The 23,773-nt window shown below is 39.9% G+C and overlaps 1 protein-coding gene across 1 annotated transcript; it reads left to right on the forward strand.

The window, feature by feature from the left end:
• Positions 1–444: 444 nt before the first annotated feature.
• shmt2 (serine hydroxymethyltransferase 2 (mitochondrial)) lies at positions 445–21,298 on the forward strand. The gene is made up of 12 exons (XM_057338784.1): positions 445–545; positions 8,923–9,117; positions 11,296–11,375; positions 12,597–12,797; positions 12,892–12,973; positions 14,118–14,240; positions 17,902–18,041; positions 18,212–18,374; positions 18,567–18,666; positions 20,026–20,181; positions 20,261–20,368; positions 20,594–21,298. The coding sequence occupies exons 1-12, from the start codon at positions 513–515 to the stop codon at positions 20,719–20,721; spliced, it is 1,509 nt and encodes a 502-aa protein (XP_057194767.1). The 5' UTR covers positions 445–512; the 3' UTR covers positions 20,722–21,298.
• Positions 21,299–23,773: the final 2,475 nt, after the last annotated feature.

Raw genomic sequence — 23,773 nt, forward strand, 5'->3', positions numbered from 1 at the left:
TTGTCTATATCAATTAAGGAAACCACTGATATTTTGGGTGCCTGCCTAAATAGCCTACAAACACTTACATTCTTGTCCATAAATATAGCCTATATTGGCTATATGGAGCGCGTGCACGGGACAAGAAGTGCGCAAACTTTCCCAGGTCTAAAAAAACATAGCTCCGTCCCACTCCCACACAAGCAGTCCAGTCCTTTTTTATGGATATGTGAAGCGAAAACATGTTTGTAGTTATTTTAGACATTTAGGCGTACATCAAAATGAATAGGCCTAAATGCATAAAAATATAATTTTGTTTTATATTAGAGTGTATTTATGACTAAATGCAATCTATTTTAAAACAATACATCAGAGTTCAGAAATGAGACGCGCGAGTTGACTTAGTTTCCCATGAGCGCTTGCGCGCGCGACTAGAACTTCATTTCCCATGACCACTCGCGCGACTCTTAAATCAGCCGCTGTCATCAGAGCGACGAAAACCTGCTGGAACCGGAGAACTACATCGGTTTATCATGTTTACACTGATGTTAAGACAGCTCGTTACGGTAAGTGGAAACATGCATGACGCATTAAATCTCGCAGTAAAGAGAAAGATAACGGACAGTTTGTGATCAGTTGTGTTATTTGTGTAAACACGCGTTTTAAACGCTGTGTGATCGCCAAAATCCAACGTTATGATGAAAACAGACAGAAATAATAATAAATATGCATGCGTAGATGACAATCTGGGACAAAACGCGTAAACAATATGCAATTTGTATGCATTTATCATGAGATGCACACTGTAGCGCTATGAGATGAACGTGTAGTTGCATTGACGTGTGTCGCTGTCACACACGTGGCATGTGTGTCAGGTCTGGATGTGACTCTTTCGTTTTGGTTTTAGATCATGTTTGCATAAAGTAACAAGAGCCTTTTAGTTCACGTCTCTTGTGATTTTTGATGCATTCAAGTGCATTAGCGTTGTTTTCTGATTCAGTTGAAATCTCCATAAATTAAACCGTTTGATAACATGTCTTAATATGTTGGATTAGTAAACTGTTGCTAACCTATATAGTTTTACTTGATTTCTAAAGTTTGAGACGTGTTATGCACTGGTTATAGATGAGGTAAACAACAGTTATAAGTTCACTAGTCTGGTCGCATTAGATGATGCAACCACCCACAATGTGTTTCAACCCGATCTCTGTTTAACAGTTGTGTAAGCACAAAAACATTCATAGATCGATGTTTTTTTCTGTTGAGTCTGCACAAATGTGACCCTTCATGTGTTTTCGAGGTGAGCTGTGTCTGTGCAATGTCATTAGACTGAAGAGTTTAATCATCTATTAATATTGAATCGCTGAATGAGATCCAGCAGGTGTCAAATAAATAGAAAATTCACACAAACCTTTATGGTTCGGTTTTATTATAGGGAAAGTGTAGTAACCATGTTTTTGATAGATTTACCCTTGTATTGCTATAGTTGGACTACATTCCAGAGTTAACTAAACTATGGTCATTGTGGTGTGAATATAAAGTACATTTGTGGCTACTATGGTTTTACTACTAATAAACCCAAAAACTTTGGTTACTTTCTTGTAGCCCTGACAGTTTGTTTAGTGGTACCACTATGTTTTCTGGACATTCTGTACAATTAATACTATGACATTCTTTGACAATGCTTTGAAGTATAATAGCATTTTATACCTTTTCATAATGAGTCAAATTTTGTGAATAAACGTACTGTACAGTCTCTCTCCTTATGGCTTTAGTTATTCTTATGTTTGTATGCTTTTCCTATTGTGGAAATGATTTGACCATGGTTTTTAACCTTAAAACAAATACTTTCTTTGAACGTCTTGGTCAGCTGCTTATTAACCTGAAGGATTTAAGTGTAGCATCAGTTGTCCGGTGAAAACCGGCTTGCACAGGAGAGTTATTTCACACGACCCTGAGCTGGCATGTTTATAAACCTCCTTTATTCCATCATCATCAAATTTTGCTAAAAGATTTTGTCCGTCACTATTTATGTCATGTTTTCTAGTAAAATGTTTTTTGTTAGAGAGCAAGCTATTTTTGCAATGTGTCAAATTAGACTATAATCTAGCTTGTTTTCAACCAAACACAACATTGATAGCTGACAGAATTTTGTGTTTTTTAAAGAAACAGATTATTTGAACACGCTCCCTGGGCCTCTCACTTTCAGTTTGAAGTTGTACACTTGACCAGCTCTATCTTATCGAAGTCTTTCATAACCAGACAGCGAACAAATAATTAACCTGTTGTTATTTTTTATACCGAGTCTCAAAGATGCCAAAGCTCATGTTCTGAACAGCCAATCAGATTTGAGGTTTGCCTCCGCACACATCTTGCATAAGATCACATGAGAGACTGAAAACACAGAGGCGTCTGATCGGGTTTTGGTGTTCTGTCAGTGTTTGACCGATGATGTCTGATATCAGTCAATGGTCGAGCATCCCACATATTTCACAATGCATTCTTATTGCTTTCGTCTTCATTTCTTGCTCTAGTTTTGGGGGGTTAAGGTTGTCAGACGATATTGACAGATCTTTGCACTCATTACAAGCCAATCACGTGACCAAGTTTTATTTAGTTAATCTTGATGCATGTAAGCATTCATTCTTTAATGTGCGCAGTAAAAAAATTTCAACCCGTGCTGCTATTAGGAGAACACGTCCTAGTTTTTCACCTCCTTGAACTCCGATGCGTCCCATCATGCATCGGTGAACTCGGACCGCTCCCCGCGGCCTCACTCTATCTCCCTGGATTAACTCGATAATGTCGCAGGCCTCTGTGGAAAATTGTCTTTCCACACTTCTGATTGTTCCGTGTCACTCCCTTCGGCCCGACAGGGGAAAGAAGCAGACCTCCTCCTCACACTCTCTCTCTCTTTCTCGGCCGCCCGTGTCATTCTCCAACGAATCTGCTGGTAATTTGTAACGGCCGCTCGCCCATTAATGGCTGACAGCGCGAGAAGGTCCGAGTGTCATCCTGAGCGATATTCCTGACGCCGACCCATCCCTCCTTCCCGACTCTTCCCCTCTGTCACCCGTGTTACACGCTGATTGTCGTCTGGCGTGGCCGTGATGGACGGCAGTGATCTGTAAAATTGACTCTTTCCTCAGAAGAGAAGGGATATAACGAAAATAATAAGTAAAATGAAATGTTTTTCTGTGGGTTTTTTTCCGGAAGCGCAGAACAGATGTGAGCAGGCGACGCCTAAAATGACAAAACAATGCATCTGTCATGCTCGCTCAGGTGTGTGTGTGTGAGTGAGAGAGAGAGAGAGCAAAAGAGAGAGAGAGAGAAAAAGAGAGAGAGAGAGAGAGACGTTCATAGCTTTGGTTTGGGGACACTAAATCTGACTGAAGCATTACATTTGGGTCATCGTCAGATGGGAATTGGTACCATAAATAAAGCAAGTAATATCTATGTCCTGTATTAAGCGTGTTGTATTAGTGATATTTGTAATCCATACCCTTTTAAATTTGTTATTTTTGCTCCCTAAATTATGCTGTGACAGATCCAGCCCCTGTGTTTAATCTCCTGTGGTTTTATCATCATCATGTTTCTCAGTATTATAATAATTATCTGCTGAATGTTTTCTCCGATCATGTGACATGCTGTAATTCTGATGATGGTCACAGACAGCAGAGATTAAATGCAGTTAAATGAAATCAACTGAACACGTTATAAATAGATGTTCACTTGCGGTGAGTTAAACACGGCTTGTGTCCACCTCAATGAATTATTGGTTGTTGAAACCATTGGGTATCATGAATTACTAGGTAATCAATGACTATAATTAAATTACAATTCCCCTTAAAAAAGTAAAGGGATTAATCTTCGCAAGACAGTTTTGCGTTGAAATGGTTAGAAATGTCAGAAGTCAGGAGTTGCTTTTGTTATCGTTAAAGTGATAGTTCACCCAAAAATGAAAATTCTGTCATCATTCGTTGTCATTTTGAACCCGTGTGACTTACTTTCTTCCGCAGAACACAAAAGAAGATATTTTGAAGAATGTTGGTAAGCGAACAACGGTGGTACCCATTTATTTCTTTATGAACACAACAAAACCAATGCCAAGTCAATGGGAAGCCTACTGCCGTTGTTCGGTTGCAAACATTCTTTAAAATTCTCTGTTTTCTTTGTAAGAAAGAAACAAATACAGGTTTGAAATGACAACAGCGCGAGTAAATAATAACAGAATTTTCACCTTTAAGGCAGGTTATGTCCTTTATTTATGTATTAACAAATGTTTTAAAAAAACTTAGAGAAAATGTCATGGTTTAGAATTTCATTTTGTATTGCCCAATGTTGATGCAGAAGTAATTAGAATTCAGTCATGCAAATGAGTAATTTATATACACAGTTGACTATTTAATTAGTAATTAATTACTTTTTGAAGTAAACTTGCCCAACACTAGTTGAGAGCACCATTGAAGTTAACAAGAAAACGGGTATGTAGCCTTCCTTTAATCGTTTAAAATATTAATTTTGCACAAAGTTTGGGGAATTTTTTCCTTCATACAATGAACAGTTTGGATGGTGTGAGGCTTCACCCCAACGGCAACTCCTGAAGCTCTGCAGAGCTCCATAGCTCGCTTAAATATTTATATAGTTTGTGCCATTCAGGTTAGATGTTCAGAGTTTTGTTTGAGACTCCGAGCAGCATGTAAATACATAAACAAGTATATTTCATATATATACTGTATATTTCCATTTTCTGTATACGGTCTTTGAGATAATCATTTACATTTATGCATTTGGCAGATGCTTTGAAGCGACTTACATTGCATTATCCTATACATTTGTTTCTAAGTATGTGCAATCGCCTGGGATCGAACCCACGACCTTCTCGTTGTTAGCGCCATGCTCTTTCCACTGAGCTACAGGAAAGTACTTATGTCTGACTCAGCGACCTGCCATGCTGTTATTTCACAACATTTTCACACTGTTCTGTTATTGTATTAAAATCTATTTCAGACACAGAACAAACCAAACTGTAAGTTATGACACAAACCTCCATTGGCGTCCATGTCTGAACTCAAGGGACACGTTTGGTTGTTCACACAAAAACCTCACGGCGTCTCCGTGTCCCTGTAGAGCCGACAGCAAAGGACGCGCCCCATCAAAGTGTTACGACCCATGTGATGTGGTGTGTGTTTATGTGGCCCTCAAGAGACGGGCGTCTGGTCCCAGCGGGCGATCTGTCCTCCGCGAGGGCTCAGGGTGTTAACTCTGACACGGCGCTGGTGGACCTGTGCCACTCCACTGTCTGTCAGTGTGCCAGTGACTGCCTGGGCATCGCAGCCCACCCAGACCCCCTACTGGCACGGACGAAATTGGGTTTGAAGTGTAACAGCCTGGTACCGCATGTACATTTTTAATAACATGTTGGTAGCTACATGTTTCAATTAAAAGCTTCATGTATGATCTAAATAGCTGACATCCCTCCAGTGCGTTGGCGTTTCAAAATCATTTGCATTTTTATCCAAAATGACTTGCAGTACTGTATATTTAAGGTATATATTATTTTATCAGTATGTGTTCGCTGGGAATCAAACCTGTGACCTTTGCACCGCTCATGCAAATCTTTAAAAATCAAGCAAATTTTCACTAAGAACAAAAAAAAAACGGATAATGCGAATACACCAAACGTTAAAATGAAAGATGCTCTTTATCTTCGCGCTGTAGCCGCTGGATGCAAGTTGACCTGTTCTCATCTTTGGATGGTTTCACGGTGTATGTGTGTGATGAAGCGACACACACCAGTCGGTGTCGGTGAGCTAATTGTTTTTTAATAACAGATTTTAAATGGAGGGATACATCAGACTGCCGGACCCCCGTCGAGCTGAGAGCGTTAGTGATGGGGGGGCTCTCTTGTATTTAATAGGGGTAATTATGAAGCTTTTTGGTGCATCATAAATACTGTTTTATGTTTTTTTTGGGAAAGATAATATTTTAATAGGGGTGTAACGACACGCTCAGCTCACGATTCAATACGAGACTGGGTTTACGATTATGATTGCATCACGATATTAGTAAAAAATAAATGAATATGAAACAGATATTTCCACAACATTAACAAATTTTAGTAACTTTTGTTATTTTGTTAAAGAATTAACAATATTCAAGGTTTAATTCAACCATTTATATGTAAACTAAAAAACTGAATGGATCTGTCACTGAAATCGAAATTTTTACATAAAAATATGAAAAAAATTAAAATATATTGCCATAGTCTACGATAAATGTCTTAATAGCTCCACGATACATATCTTAATGTTTTGGTTTTGCGATAAATGATACTTCAATTTATTGTTACACCCCTATATTTTAATATTGTCAAATACGTGTGTGTGTCATTTCTGTATGCGAGTTAGTTTGTCTGTGTTGTGTGTTTCATTTGTGCTTTGTGTGTGTGTGTGTTTTTCTATGTCAGTGTGTGTCTTGTGCATGGGGTGTGTGTGTGTGTGTGTGTGTGTGTGTGTGCGTGCGTGCGTGCGTGCGTGCGTGCGTGCGTGCGTGCGTGCGTGCGTGCGTGCGTGCGTGCGTGCGTGCGCGTGCGCGTGCGTGTGTGTGTGTGTGCATGCGTGTGCGAGATTAGATAAGCAGTTATGCTGAATTTTCCCTCGGCCTGCTGTAAAGTTTCAGTTGAGAACTGCTGATGGGAGCAGAATTCAACAGTCATGGTGATTATTGTATCTCGGCCGCCTCTCGTTCTCTCTTCAGCTGATCTTGTCGCCATCGTTCATTCCACCGGATGATTTACATGAAACATCCTTGTGATGTTTAAAGGTCTCCTCAGACGAGCACTTTCAACAAGTTGGTATGAGTTATTAGGGTCTTCATGAAATGTCTGGAACATATTTTGCTTAAAAACACTCAATGGCTGTTTATACAAAACCCTTCTTGCCTCGTCAAAAACAGCTATGCTCACAGCAACCCGTTTTGGTGCATGTCTCTTTAAATGATAATGAGTTACAGCGAATCCCACCCCCTTTCTGTCCGGCGTGTCAACACAACACACGTGTAGTAACTGCCATGTCAATGGTTTAACTAAATTATATTTCCTGAATTCCTCTGCGGTTAGTTTCGTCTTAAACGTCTCAAATCATTCGTCCGGAGACAAAAAAATCAGTCACAGCAAACAGCGCATCCTAATGCGCTTACGTTGTGCGTATATGCTTGCCTAAAATCCACGGATTCCACTGCAGATCTCAGCGGAATTACATGGATTTTAGCGCTTGTCATTGACAAGTTATAACATTACACACACAACGTGAGAGCTAGTTTGCTGTGACAGATTTTTCAGCCTAAGCACGAATGATTTGAGACTTTTAAAACGAAACTAACGCCAGTGTTCGCCCCTGTTCATTAGCAAAACAAACAGCTTGCCGCAGCTGAACATATTAACGCACATAATGTATTAACATTCATACAGCTAAACTCCAAGTGTCCATCTGCACTTATATACAGTATGTTTAACACTGGCTTTGAATGTTCTATTTAGCCCGTGACTGACTTAGTTCCCTTCGCTATCATATGCTAACATTATCCTCCTATATATATGGTACATTTACGTCAATTCAGACTGTTGATAAATATTACTTACATCGGCAGTTTTGTCTCGTTCAGTTGGTCTCGATCCCTCTTGAGGAACAACTTTGAAGCTAATCCCGCTTGTACTGTCCCAGGTTGAAAAAGCACTCCGGTTTGAAGTTATTCACGCAAACAAGCAGGTTTTTACTTATGGTTTCTGATGGATTTCCACTAAAAATAAAATAAATCCACTCCTGTCTCTTCCAAGGTTTGGACTGTGCAGCGACTACATTGCATGTTGTTCACTAACTTTAGCCATGGCGTTACGTACACCGCTGTCGCCTGTGAAAACAACAATGGCTGAGCGCGGTACGTGGAACTTTGTAGATTAAGGTGCGGTAACATTATAATAAAATCCGCTTTGGACGTCACAATCGGAGCGAAATCTGAACGGCTCGATTTCTCACATGCTTGCAGGGAAAGGCACACCAAAACAAACTTACTGGGTTCTTATTTTTCACGTTTTCTGGGTTGCTAGATGCACCGGGGACCCGATTGTAGCACTTAAACACAGAAAAAGTGGGGTTTTCATCTGATGTCTCCTTTAATAAAATTTATTAAAATGTTTACGTGTCTATTTTTCATATTTGATGTCCTGTTTGTCAGAGCAATGGCCGTGTCGTCGATGCCACTCCAGATATGTTGTGCAACAGTACTTAAGCCGACTCCAGTTCAAGTCCAGGCTCGTGGCCTTCCCCATCGATTCCTGTCTCCATCTACCATCCTTTTAAAATAAAGTCCAAAAATATAACGGTTGATTTGATAAATCCACAGTTTTATGTCGACTAGGACGAGTGAATTCTTTACTATCTCGCCCAGATTTCCGTGCAGTGTACAGAGTGTCTTTTATCGACCGCCGTGTGTCTTGACGGGAATGGGATGTTATTGCCGTGTAGTTTTAATTATGATGCTGTTTTTTGATTTGTAGGAGTCTGTGTGTAATCTCAGTAATGCTAACCTCACGACAGTAGAGATGTAATTGTATTGGCTCGTCACTCAGGGGGTTGCGTCTCTATATTTATTTTGTACTGATTTTCATCCATTTATTTGTTTAATCAGTGTAACACAAGCAGTTTGGTTGTGGTTTGGTTTTAGGGTGCAAGAGCAACATAATACTGTCATATGTCATAGAAAGAAGCATTTTGTCTTCTTTTAACTAAAATAAGAGATGTATAAGAGCAAAACTGAACCCTCGGGGTCACCCGATGATGTCGATCTGTGTTGGATTTATCCATTTGACCGAAAAAAGGATTGTGTTTGCAGATGTTTATGGCACATTACTTACGCACATTCTGCATTTTATTTGTGTTGCAGCCGCTGTGTCAGCGCAGTCCGGCGGCCGCTCTCGCAGCCATGCGGTTCCAGCATTCTGCAGCGGCGCGGTATACAGACGACGAGCGTCCGTGGACGGGTCAGGATGTCCTGGCGCAGGACGACCCGGAGATGTGGGACCTTCTGCAGAAAGAGAAAGACAGACAGTGTCGAGGACTGGAGCTCATCGCTTCAGAGGTGAAACATCAACACCCTATTAATGACATTAACATAATAATCACAATGTTTGTTTACATGAGCTACATTTGAAAGTATTTCCTTAATTGCATTAAGTTGCATGCCAATGTTGCTTTTGACATCATGCTGTAGCGTGTCTTTGAATATGAGATTTTGACACTTGTCACATGTGACTTCAGGAACTTTGGTGATATGTCTTGGGAGTTGTATGGATTGTGTTTATTAGGACTTTAACATACTTTAACCCGTATGCCTAAAACCATTAGCGGGTAAAATTGATCCATGCACATGAATATTGTTTTGATATGGTTTTGATAAAACGTATTATGTCACTGTTTTATGTGACTGTAATCACAAAGTAATGCCTAGAGATATTAAATGAATATTGTTAGTCATCAGCTATGTTTTTGTGCTGTTGTTTTATGATCAAAGCTAAAGTAGAAAAATCACTTTTTTAAAATAAAATCACGTTTCTTAGCGATATAATAATTGATGCAACGACAAATTCAAGCGCACAGTTATTTGTTTAGTTATATCATTTATAAGTCGGACATTTATAAGAAAACAAAACATGGGGTAATCATAAAAAATGTATTGATTGATTGAATAACTTTATTTTTTCATATGTCACAGCAGAACTCGCCACACAATAATAAATAAATAAAAAATGAAGGCATGAGGTAAATTTGACCCGACGGAGCTTATAGGTATATATGCCCTGCTTTTTAATTTTGGTTTTATCTAAACAATTTTTAATAACAGGTGATTGTAATTAACACAATTTTGGTAAAAGTCAATGACTGGGAGACTTTGATATTTTATGGAATATCTGTTATGTACATTTGAAAAACATCCACGGGTAAATTTTACCCTGTGACGGTTCTAGTGTTAATGGTGTGTTTTGTCATGTTCAGAGTCTGACAGCACATGGTCACGTTGTGACTTCAGCCTACAGAACAGAACATTCAGATCAACTTTACTGTTTTCCTCAGAAGAACAAGTAACATGGATTTGAAACAACATGATGACAGTTTTACTTTTTTAGTTTTGAGTGATGTAACTTGGGAAACTCTTCCTCACACTTTCCTTAACAATTTTTTGAAGCTTTGTTTCCCAAGTCCGTCATTCTGTGTAGTCTGGATAGACAGCACACAAACAGAGCGAAACATACACATGCACACACTAACACTGATGAACACAAATGCACACACACACTGATCAACACACTCACACATTGAACAACATACATGCACACGTAGATAAATACACATTCAATACACACACACGCACACTGATCAACACACATGCATACACACAGATAAACACTTACACAGATCTGTGCGGACATTGCAAACCGAAAGTTTGAACATTTGTCTGTGATTCTCTAATTTAGAAAGTGTTTCTTCAGTCATTTTCAATAGGATGTGTTTGGAAGTTTTCTATGCATCGCACACACATACACACTGTTGTGTAAAAGCATAATAACACACTACTCATACTAATTAAGAAGTACACAATTTTGGACTTAATGTGGTACATTTCTGTATGCATGGAATACTTGGATGACCTATATTTTTCAGGATGTACAGTATTCAGTGCATACGATGAGATCCCACAATGCATTGCACCTTTTACCTCATACTGCTGTTTTAAAGGTTACTTGTTGCTTTATAGTTGTACATACTAAAAAGTGTTATCCGTGCAGTCTCTCTCTCTCTCTGTGTGGTTAGTCTGATGAGAGAGACAGCTGATATCTTCATCACTCCCATGTGTTTCATCTGTTCCTCGGGTCTCTTTAAATCTCTATTTGTTTGTGAATTTCTCATTTCTCTGCGTTCCAGCTGCGGGTCTTTGCGCGTGTCAGCGCGCAGAACACTTCTATTGCATTTACAATTCTAATGCACGCGGCGTGTGTTTTATCAGCATGGCTGGCGTGCGGTAGAGAGCTGTTATCTGAACTCTGATCTGAGGTCAGGCATTAGCATAACGGCATGCGAGCGGTCGACAGACAGACAGACAGACGAGAGGGAGTCGGGATGGAGGTGTGGGCAGGAGTGTCCGCTGTCAGTCTGCTGGCGCTTGCCAGCTACTTTTCTCTCGACAAGACTGATCTACTCCAGTGCAAAATATGCTGCGGATTTTCACCCACTGTGTTTGTTTGTTTGTTTACTTTCACAGAATTTCTGCAGTCGAGCTGCTCTTGAGGCTCAAGGCTCTTGTCTCAATAACAAGTATTCAGAAGGCTACCCTGGGAAAAGGTGTGTGTGTTTGATATTACTGCTTTACAGTCATTTATAGATTATAGTCCTTAATGTCCAAAATTCACTTTTATTAAAGGAGCAGTTCGTGCAAAAATGAAAATTCTCTCATAATTTACTTATCCCAGATGTATATGACTAAACACACATTTTTTAAATTAAAATATCACTCTGTATACATATCCCTGCCTAACAGGGAATGTTCTCTGAACTTTGGCTAACGTTCTTTATAGACCGCGCATGTGTGCTTTTTTTGCCCCAAACTTAACTTCTGATAGACCTCCGCAAAGAATAGAGACCCTGCAGATTATTTCTGAAAACAAGCAAAAGAAATGGTAAATTATATTAGTTAGCAAGTTAAAATTATCGAGCCAGTATTATTTTGGGTTAACAGTCTCTGCCCTAAGAAGAATCGTTACTTGGCTAAACTTAAATGCGATAAAGTTACCTGACCTATTCCACAAACTGTTTATATAATACAATGCATATACAATAAAATACTAATGAAATAAAAAAATATATAGATTGTTATATTACTATCCAAACCGATAAACGGACACAGGTCTAAAATTAACTTCGGGCCAGGTGCGTGCGTCCAATGAAACCGTCTATAAGTTATCTTAATGTTATTAGAATTTTCTGCATTAATGTTAAAAGAGCATTTTATTAATATTATGTCATTGCTAAATGTTCAAAAATCAACGACGAAATGTTTTAAAAATGTTGGCATAAAACCGTTATTATTGCATTGTTAGTGGAACCTTTAAAACATTCAGAATCTGAAATAATGTGTCATAACTTAATGGGAATGTTAGCAAAACGTTTTAAGAACATATTTGTTAGCTGAGTAAAGGTCTTTGCACATACGGTCAGAAATGCGTTTTTTCGTATTTTGCGCTCGTTTGTATGGCGTCTCTGAATTGTCAAAATGCCTCTCAAAATTCTTGCTAAGGATGCGAAAAATGCAGAAAATCGAACCCAGTCCGAATTTTTTTTTAAATATTGGAGGCAGTGTGTAAATGTGATTGACACAACATGAGGTCGTATTTATTTTTTAACGTGGGGAAATTTCTGACGCAAATTTCGGACTCTATGTGCAATGGGCTTAATTCCCAAAATGTTGAATTGCCAAAAAGTGCATATATTCAACATAAATGTAATCTAAACAACACCATTACTTAATAAATCTGTTCTGAAGCGAAACTGTGTGTGTGTATGCAGGTATTACGGAGGCGCTGAGGTGGTAGATCAGATTGAGCTGTTGTGTCAGAAGAGAGCGCTGGAGGCTTTTGATTTGGACCCGGAGCTGTGGGGTGTTAACGTCCAGCCGTACTCCGGATCTCCTGCTAACTTTGCTGCTTACACGGCCGTTCTCAGTCCTCACGAGCGCATCATGGGTCTGGATCTGCCTGATGGAGGACAGTGAGTGTCCGATATTAATACAATAGCAATTTACAATACAGTCACCATACGAGTCAACGATGCAGAATGGAATGAGATCTTTTTCTCTTTCTAGTCTCACTCATGGCTACATGTCCGATGTCAAGCGGATCTCAGCCACTTCCATCTACTTTGAATCAATGCCTTACAAATTGAGCGTAAGTTTCCGCCACGATCAGAGCATCAATGTGTGTTTGTGTGATCAATGAACCTGTGTATGTGTGTGCGTGTGCGTGCGTGCGCGTGCGTGTGCGTGTGTGTGCGCGTGTGCGTGTGTGTGTGTGAGTGTGATGGATGAGTGGTCAGTCCCCTCTCTATGGGAGAGATAATAGGAAATCGACAGGCGGCCCTGAGCATCACACACACACGCGCACACACACACACACACTGCAGACTGACCCTCAGAATCCACATTAGTGTGATGGAGTGACCAGACAAACGGAGAGAGAGATTATCAACTGTCCTGTTCTCGCTCAAGTGGAAAGAAAAAGAGACACAAGAGGAGATGAGCAACTACAGAACTCAGAGAAAGTGAGACAGCGTGTGAGAGAGTGAGATGGTGAGAGCATGTAAGGGTGAAGCCAAATGTGAGAGAGTGAGAAAGCACATCAGAGATTGAGATGCAAATGAAACGGCATGCGAGGTGTGTGGGGGTAAGACAGCACATAAGTGAGACCATGCGAGAGAAATCGAGATGGTATGTGAAAGAGTGAGATGGAAAGTAAGACGGCATGTGAGAGAGTGAGACAGGTGGTTGTAGGTTTCGGCATCCATAAATAACTGCAGTAACAGCGTGTTTTCTCCAGATGTGAGTTCTGTGGCACGTCAACATTAATTATCTCCCATTATAATGAATGAAGCTGTCCGTCTGCGACACGGTTGGCTGACTGGAGTGTAGTTTTGCAGCTGCTGTCAAAGCGTCGGTGTGGATATACCGCGGTATAAATGTAGTGCAGCAGAATGTTTCCTGCCACACGCATCTGCTGTCACACGGGCCTGGAGAGCCACAGTGAGAGAGAGTTTGTGTGTTACTCACGAGTCAGAAATCTCAAGGGATTGATTGCAGGACGGTCTGTATGTAAACGTCCATGTACAAAACAGTTGTACGTTCCATCTGTGCTGATTTGTCCTTGTATGTACGCGTGTGTTGTGTGTTTGGTCTGGGTAGGTACTGTTTTTCAGACACAATAAAATATTGTGTAGATTTAATTCTATTGCTATTTAATACATTGTCAGTTGTAAAAAGATGGGCCAACCGAATGGAGCTTATCCTAACCATCTCTCTATTATTTTCTCTCTCAGCCTAAAACAGGTCTGATAGACTACGATCAAATGGAATTAACTGCCAGGCTGTTCCGACCCAAACTCATCATCGCCGGCACCAGCGCGTACGCCCGCCTCATCGACTACGCCCGCGTCAAAAAGGTGCCACTCTCTCTTCAGTCCTTCTCTCTCTTCTGGTGTTAGTGCAAAAAACAAACAAGAGATTTGACTCTTTTTTTAGGTTTTAAAGAGTACATAACATGAGATCAGGAAAATGAGATTTCATGCAGTGTGTAATGTTGCCTTGTTTGCAAGTAAGCAGTCTGCCAAGTTGTAATCCGAAGGTGAATGAATAACAAAGTTATTGGCTTGGAAAGAAGGGAGTCGACTCTGAATCACGCAAACGAGTCGTTCCTAGTCCGATTCGCGAACCGCCGCGGATTTACGTCACTACATATAGTCCCCGCCTACGTTTTGCTAGGACTGCCCGCGAAAACTTCACTCCTCTCCCCCAAACACTGTAGCTCGTGAGTCTCATTCGCGGTAGAATCACATCAGACTAGACCATCTGACCAATCACATCAGACTAGGCTAGCGGAAGGAGGCGATTAGACCGATGAATCGCTTCTTCGAATCATTTGAGAGTCAGTAAAGAAGTAAGGTAAGAATAACTGCCTATTATAATGAAATAAAAGTGTTTTTACTCTTTCTATGTACATAAACTTGTTGTTGGACACTCCATAAACCAAAGTAGGACCTTAAAAATCCCTAGTTAGGTACTCAACACACACAATAAGCAATACAATGTATACTAGGGATGTAACGATTCACTCAGCTCATGATGCGATGCACGATACTGATCTCACTATACAATTTATTTTTACAAAATGAAATGAGACAAATTAGAATTGAACAACTGCCCTTTTATTATTTCTCACGATGAACGATAAAACATAGTGTCAGACAGTTTCTGGCATATAATGTTTGACTATTGGTGATCGCAAAGCGGCTTTTATGTCAGAATTAAAGACTGTAGTGGTCGGAAAGCGGTGTGTTTACGGCGGCATATTATATATGTAACGCTTATGAGTCAGCAAGCTTGCAAAATATATGCTTTACATGAGTGCACAGCCTTCAGTCAGAGCATCCAGCCTTTGCTGTAATTTTTGGAGAAAAGACGTTTGGGAATGAAAACGAAAGCATCAGCAGCAGGTCATCTACATTCATTTTAGTGACTGAGAACACTGCAGCGCGCAGGCTTACGCTAACGTTATTGTTATCGTCCGCTGGTGTGGACGCAAATATAGTTATAGTTACAGTTATCTTTATAGTTATCGTTATAATGTGAACGGCCCTTTAGACTTTAGTGCTTTTCTTGGATTTTTTTACATTTAAGAAATATCCACATAGCCACGTTTTCCAAGTTTGCTGTAAACACAGCGGCCCCTGCTGTTCAAAACATGTATTGCGATTCCATTAACATCTCAACCGGCTTGAATCGTCACTTATTATATTTGATTTTCACCCGACTCGCAGTGAATCATTACATCTCTAATGTATACACATGAAAAAAGCCACGTCACTATTCAACCTGTCATATAGAGATGCTTTACCTTAACTAATCAATCAAAACACAGTAAAATCACTTACTGTATTGTTTCACTCAGGAATGCATCCCATAATGAAAGTAAAATGAGTTTTGAACAGAAAAGAGGAAAACATTTATATTGGTTCAGATTGTTTTTCCCCTTCAGTCGTTTCTTTGTTTTCTTGTCTTGCTCTCATGGACCCACACACACACACACACACACAGTTGTGTGTATCTGTCTGTCTGTCTCTCTCTGTCTTTGACAAGTTTGTGTTTCACTGCTCATGCCTGACACATCTGAAACTCCAAACAGATTCACTTTGTTTCTTGATTCTCACAGTCCTCACACACACACACACACACTGCATTGTTGTTGTTGTCTACACTTACACATTTTCTTTCCTTACATACACACACACAGATAAACAATGACAACACTTATAAATGTGATAAAATTGTGTTAAAATGTGTTTAAGTCAAATACCCATAATGCCGTTCACCAATAACTCAGGTAAGACCCTCGTGAGATCCGGGTCACGCTCGCTAGAAGGCCTTATGCTGGGTTCACACCAAACGCGAACAACCGCATTCCACGCTCTTTTTTACTCGTGGGAAAAGTTCGTTATTTTTGCGTGAGTGACGCGATCTGACAAATATTTTCAACCTTCGTGGAAGACAAGATTGACGTGTGTTCGCGTCAATCGCGCCGCCCGAGTTCGTGTCTATACACGTCTTTGCATTGACTTGGTATGTAATTTACTCGCGCAAAACGCTTAATTCGCGTTTGGTGTGAACCCAGTGTTAGACAGTAGGACCTGATTGAGAGCGGAGCTAATCTAATCTCATCTCCTCTTCGCTCCTGGAAGACTTTTAGATTTCCTTTCATCGTATAGCGTGAGACGAGGCCCTGCTCCAGGGTTTCAGGGGTCTCTGTTTACCCCTGTGTTCTGTTATCTGGTCCTCAGGGGGAGATTGTGTGTTTCATGTTTGTTGCTAGAATTCACTGTGGCCTGATTTAACGCAAGATAAATAAGGCCAGCCGTATTTACACAGACACACACACACAGAGATGAAGTGTATTAGTGTGCATATAATTATCAGTGTATAATCAGCTTGAAAATGTATTTCCATCCCCTCAAACTGTGCTGTCATGCTCAGAAGCGCTTGAGAAGTGGAGAATCTGGGTCTCGTTCCCTGGAGTGGATCTCATCGGGTCATTCTCCGATGGGCTGATAACACAACGCTTTGATTGTCATATTTGCTGTGAGCGCAGCAGATTTGAGTCTCTTAAACGCTTTGATAATCTAGTGAAAAGCTCTCTATTATATCTTATTCCCCTCACGCCTCTCTTTCTGTCTTACTTTCACTCTTTCTCTCTCTGCCTTCTCTCTCTTTATCTCTCTCTGTCTCGCTGTTTTTCTTGCTGCTTTTCTCTTTATCTCACTTTCTCTCTCTGTTGACTTTTTCCTTTCTCTGTCTCACTCTGTCTGCCACATTTCTCTCTCTCTTTGTCTGTCTTCTTTTTTCTCAAGTCTTACTCTTTCTTCCTTCTCCATCTGTATGTCTCTGTCTGTCTTACTTTTCCTCTCCCTGTCTGTCTCATTTTCTGTCTCACTCTTTCTCTCTTTGTTAACTCATTTCCATCTCTCTCTTGTCTGTCTCACTTTCTCTTTCTGTCTGTCTCTGTCTCACTCTTTCTCTCCCCGTTTGCCTTTCTCTCTGTCTGCCTCACTCATTCTGTTTGTCTCACTCTTTTTCTCTTTATCTCACTTTCTCCCTCTGTTGGCTTTTCCCCGCCTGTCTCACTCTGTCTACCACATTTTTTCACTCTGTCTGTCTCACCCTTTCTTTGTCTGTCTGTCTGCCTCACTTTCTTTCTGTTTGTCTCTGTCTTCCTCTCTCGTTCTCTGTCTTTTTCTTTCTGCCTCACTTTTTCCTCTCCCTGTCTGTCTCATTTTCTGTCTCACTGTCTGCCTCACTCTTTCTCTGTCTGTCTAACTCATTTCCATCTCTCTCTGTCTGTCTCATTTTCATTTTCTGTCTGCCTCACTCATTCTGTTTGTCTCACTCTTTCTCTCCGTTTGCCTTTCTTTCTGTTTGTCGCTTTCATTTTCTGTCTCCCTCTGTCTGTCTCACTCATTCTGTTTGTCTCACTCTTTCTCTGTCTGTCTCACTCTTTTTCTCTCTTACTGTCTCACTCACTATTTTTCTTTCTCTCTCTCTCTCTCTGTGCAGTTGTGTGGCGAGCTGGGTGCATATATGTTGGCCGATATGGCTCACATCAGCGGGCTGGTGGCCGGTAAAGCCATTCCTTCTCCGTTTGAACACGCTGACCTCGTCACGACCACCACCCACAAATCGCTGCGAGGATCCAGGTACGCTTGAGCGCCTCAAACCCTTACTTTCAATACTAACATACGGCACAGTAAATACTGCCTGTCAGTGCTGAAAGTTTCAAATAGTAGTGTGCCAATCCTTACAGCATTACATTGAATAATTAATTCACGGTACTTCCTCCTGTCTATTATTTTGGCTCCTCCTTCAGGGCGGGGCTTATATTCTACCGTAAAGGCGTGCGCTTGGTGAATAAGAAAGGCAAGGAAGTCTTGTACGACCTGGAGGACAAGGTGAACTTCGCCGTGTTTCCTTCGCTTCAGGGCGGACCGCACAATCACGCCATCGCTGGGGTCGCTGTGGCTCTCAAACAGGTACAACTGCATCTACTTCTGACTTTTAGATTTATTTTAAATTACTGAAATGTCTTGGAATTGCACATAACATTATCATCTCATTTCTGCTGTATCTCTCGTTCTCTTTCATGCTCTTCTGAACAATAGCTCTGGCACTTGGGACCTCATTTATAGTGTTTAATAATTGATAATGTCTCCTCTCGACTTCAGGCCATGACACCCATGTTTCGGGAGTACATCGCTCAGGTTCTGAAGAACTCCAAGGCCATGGCAGACGCTCTGCTGAAGAAAGGTTACACGCTCGTGTCAGGTGGGTTTTCGTTTTTTGATATTTAAAATGTTTCTCGTTCAGGTGCTCAGAAACACGTAGGTTCTTTATTCGTGTTTGTATTTGAAACAGAGAAGTTGGCACAGGGTTTCCAGAAACCTTCCCTCTACTGGCAGTTAGATAAAGTGAGTGCTTTATATGGACCGATTTGGTAAGTTGTTGTGACACCAATGTGAGGTCCCTTAACAGTGTGCTTACTACAGTAGTGAGTGATGAGTACTTACAACTGTAAAAATAAAGGTTTACTAAACATTTTATGATAAACTGCAATCATAATGATTGCTGAATAATTGGTTAATAATTTTGTTTGACTTCGTGTGATCATAACATACTGACACGAAAAATAGGAAGTCCTCCATTTGAGAGTTATTATAGTTTTGTTTTCATATTCTGAGTAAGCTTTCATTTTTATATTTTTAGTTTTCATGTTAATTTTAGTTCAGTTTTGATATGTGCTTTTTTATGTTGCTATATACGTAAAATTTGTATTTATTTTCAACAAATAATTTTAGTGCCTCAAATTATTTCCAAATTTATTTAAGTTTGTCAAATAATATTTGCAATATTTTATTTGACTTCAATTAACAGAAAAACAGTGTTTTCAAAGTTTAATAATAGTACCATAACAATAAAAATATATTAAAAAAACATATTGTTGGGATCATTTCTTAAAGCTGATGAACTATAAAGCATTTTATTTGTCTAAATTTGTTTGATGTTTAAAGTGTTGTCACATTTAAAGTGTGAAACAGCATGCAAGCTTAGAATAAACATAACGTTATCGCCCGTTGGTGTGGACGCTAATTCATCTATCGTTGTTGTTTTTGGTGTTTCCCTGTTAAATTGTTGCTTGTATATTTTTTGTTTCTGTCTGTTCTTCGTTTTATTATTATAAACTGCAGACCGCTGTAAAACAGCGCATTGTTAGTTTTGTGGCGTACTTTTCTATATCCAATCAATTCGCAGTGGGGAAAAAACAAGGCCTTTATATTTATTATTCGATGTTGCGTTTCACTCGGAAAGTGGATCACAATACAGAAGTAAAGTTGATTGCGACTTCAAGATCCAGACGGGATTTAAGTGGATGTTTGTGAAATAAAACCACGAGTTTCTGCCTCATGTTGCCTCGGTAACCATTCCAGGGACGACATATGCAAAACTAATTGAACGTCTGCCTGACGCAAATCCACACGGCCGCAGATCCCACAGAACACACATGCTGTTGTTGTTTTGCCTTCATCCCGTTCGGCTGCCACAAATCACTTTTGTAACACGTTGTGATTCAAAACACAAACTTGTATCTTCAGACAAACTGAAGACCGGTGTCACTGTTGCCTTCAGGTGGAACCGATAATCATTTGGTGCTGGTGGACCTGAGACCTCAGGGGATGGACGGGGCGCGTGCAGAACGGGTTCTAGAATTGGTTTCCATCACGGCCAACAAGAACACTTGCCCCGGAGACAAAAGTGCGCTTGCACCCGGAGGACTAAGACTGGGTTAGTAACACATTTGCATTATTTGTTCTCTCTTCACATCTGTTCTTCATTCAGAGAGCTTATTCTGGTCGTGTCACAGGAACTCCTGCCCTTACATCTCGCCAGTTTAAGGAAGCGGATTTCGAAAAGGTGGTGGATTTCATCGACGAAGGCATCAAGATCGCGCTGGATGTCAAGACAAAAACCAGTGAGTATAGTTTGTGCACAATGTGTAGAAGTCACCAGTACGACCAGTGTGATCTGAGATTGAACCAGTGTTTTAGTAAGAAAATACAAACTTGAAATTAAAGCCTTTGGTAAATCGATGAAACAAACACCAATTCACTGGTGCCACCTTAATTTTGTGGCTGTTGCGTTTTTGGTTTCTCTCGTGCATGACACTCGTTTATTTATCTCTTTCTGTTCTCTTCAGAAAAACTGGCAGACTTTAAGAGTTTCCTGCTTGAAGATGCAGAGACGGCGAAACGAATCTCTGATCTGCGTGCCCGCGTGGAGGCTTTCGCCCGTCCGTTCCCCATGCCAGGATTCTCGGACCATTAACCCGGGACTGCTGGGTAACCAGGGATAGATCGATGATTATGCCTGCATACACATCTGTCAGATTTTCCCATGACCACGTTGACGTACGAGGGTGTTTTCTTTATTAAATTCTGTTGATGGCTTCGTAATCCAACACTACATTATTAATTATTTTCATAAAATGAACCGTCTTAAAATAACAGGTAGTGAATGCACCTGTTAGTGAGCGCTGCTCTGCAATACAACCGCAGGTTTGAACGAAATCTACATCGATTCACTTAAGGAGAGAAGTAGGTTGGACGGATAGATTCGTAACATCGGTTTGGCCTCTGGGTTTATGAGGATGTTAAGCACACGATCAACATCTTTGTCATGGGAACAAAGTCGACTAATGATGCAAGCGTATGTTTAGAGAACGTCTTCCTCAATTTCTACTACAAACTAGAGGACAATTTTTTTTACTCAACACTTAACACAGCATGTTCTTTGTTAATTAAAGATCATTTTATTTTTAAAGCTATAGTACTATATGTAAAGAGAAGTCTAACGCATCTTTCTAACAGTATTTGTAGTGTGGAGAAGTAAAGTCTTTTTGTGATTTTGTTTGTGTTTTTCTGCCTCACCCACCACACGGACTGTACGCAGATGCGTGGATGTTGATAAATAGTTTTAACCCGTTTCTATCACACGCCCACATTCTCCTGGATTCTGCCCAACAAAACGCCTTTTTGTCAAGAAATAATTATTTTTAAATGGACAGATCTTTACAAATGGTTTTCTAAGAGCCTCTAATCACAATAAATTTGTGTAGGAGACATAACTTTTCAGTGGTTCTTTTCTGTGTGTGTGTGTGTGTTTGTTTGTTTGTTTGTTTGTTTGTATGCGTGTTGTGGTTGAAGGTTATCGATCACTCTCCTGATCGCAGTTGTATGTTATCTTCAGCAGAATAATGTGCTTTAAATCAGAGGATTATTTAACTGTTTAGCGACTCATCGGATGCACGCTTGGCCCGAAGTTAACTTCCGGGTCTGTTTTTGGTTATCAGTCTGGCTTTTGTGGTCTGTAGTATAAAAAATGTTTATATTTACATTTTGTTGTATATTAATTGTATTAAATTAAATAAATAAAACATTTTCGGAGGTCTGCCAGAAGTGAAGTTTGGGCCACATAACGTTTGTTTATGCTGTTGCTGCCAAAACCATCTATTTGATTATCCGTTTATTCTGGTCTCTTACCACAATAACCATACAATTACCTTGTTGTTTGTTGTAAAACTATGTTTACTACACTTTTAATACTACAGGAATTACACAAATACTACAGTAATGGAGTAAACTGTAGTATACTATAGTGTATGTATTCTATAGTAATAATTATTGTAAACTATACTAAACTAGAACTATAGTAAAACTGAAGAACTCTTCGCAAAATGTAAAAACTGGTCCAGGATCACTTGGCCTTCGTTCTTTATTTTAGTTTTTTTATCTTACATAGATGATTAAATCTTTAAGATATTACTTTAACATTTGTATTCGGTTACAATGTTTTGTTTCATTGTATTTTGTTCAAACGTTTGTTTAGTGTTAAAAAACGAAATCGGCTTTTTCTGAAAACGTTTTTCCGGGCCAGTGTAGGACCAGCATTGTTTACGTTTTCTGAAGTGGTATGAAAAGGTTAAAAACACTGTAATATCTATGAATTTATTGCCGTTTGCTATAGAAAATACTACAGTAGTTTATTTCTTCTTGTGGAAATGCCATAATTTGTGGTTACTGTTATTTTACCACAATTGAAAAGACTTATTGGTTAATTTTCGTGAGTGACGTAAAAGTGAGTAACTGCATAGTATTTACAGACTTCAATGTAAAATATTTGAATTTCTCATTTGCGTAGATTGGAAACTGTAGAAGAAAAAATACCACAGAAAACCTGAAAGACACACGCACACACGTTTTGATTCTGTGTGTGCGCGCGCGCTGCGTGTGTGTGTGTGCGCGCGTGACTCGCTTTATTCCGCCAGCAGCATCAGTCAAGTCAGTCGTGCAGGTTCTTCTGTTGGGATCTCACGGATGGTTTGACATGAAGGAGATTCCCGCCTCTCCTCCTCATGCAGAGACGGACGTTAATTTGACAATAAATCAGCGCGCGATGGGTAAACGACAGCAGACGCGATTAATTGCGCTCGTTTATTTTGAGCGGCGCGTCGCTGTTTGAACGCGTGTCATAATTAAAGCCCTGCAGGACCGTGACGCGAGTCGATGGGCTTAAGTGGCGCTTTCGAGTGTTATTTAAACTCCAAACGACGGTTAATGCCGCGTAATTATCTCATAATAAAGTGTAACTGTCTCTTATAGAGCAATAACATTCCCATCACAGGAGAGAGAGAGAGTGTGTGTACATCTGTGTAAGGACAAAGAGAGAGACAAGGAGTACTTAAAAATAAAAGTTGTCTTTTAACGATTTGTTTATTTAAAACTATTTTTTTAAATAAAAATTCACCTTTGCAGTTTCATTGCAAATATCATGTTTTTAATACATTCAAATTTAATTTAGACCAAAGCTGTACATTCAAAATCAGACAGCTGTAAACTCGTCCACAGGTTGTTTGCTTGATCATCCCCAATACGTCTCTGGGACGTTTTCTTTTAGATGTCATATAGACATATAGATGTCTGAAAGATGTTTATAATGACAATGTATGTAAAACTGCTTTTATAAAATGTTTATCAGATGTTTTTACCCAGCAGATGTATTCCAGACCTTTATCAGACACCTTACAGACGTACCTATGCTCTCTGGGGTAGCTTTAAACATTGTGTTGAGAAATTGCTAAAAACCATCTACGGCTTATAAAACATTGCATTTTTGTACTTGGTTACAGTTCAATATGAAGTGTCTCAGTGACTTGGCATTCATCCGAGTAAAATTTTGACATAGTATCCATACTTGATATTTTCTCTGTACTTTTCACACGCACGCAGCACAGTCACACTTTTTTCCACGTGTATCTGAGAGGCTGTACTGTGTGTGTGGGAAAACGCACACACTTGTCTGGTAAACATATTTTCACACT

Source organism: Triplophysa rosa, linkage group LG7 (assembly GCF_024868665.1).
Source record: "Triplophysa rosa linkage group LG7, Trosa_1v2, whole genome shotgun sequence".
Lineage (NCBI taxonomy): Eukaryota > Metazoa > Chordata > Actinopteri > Cypriniformes > Nemacheilidae > Triplophysa > Triplophysa rosa.

What these genes read in the sequence shown, in the direction of transcription:
- shmt2 (XM_057338784.1), top strand. Translation starts at nt 513, where the DNA reads ATGTTTACACTGATGTTAAGACAGCTCGTTACG. An exon ending in GAAGGCTACCCTGGGAAAAG is followed by an intron (nt 11,376 to 12,596) that starts GTGTGTGTGTTT and finishes GTGTGTATGCAG; the next exon opens with GTATTACGGAGGCGCTGAGG. An exon ending in ACCCGGAGGACTAAGACTGG is followed by an intron (nt 20,182 to 20,260) that starts GTTAGTAACACA and finishes GTCGTGTCACAG; the next exon opens with GAACTCCTGCCCTTACATCT.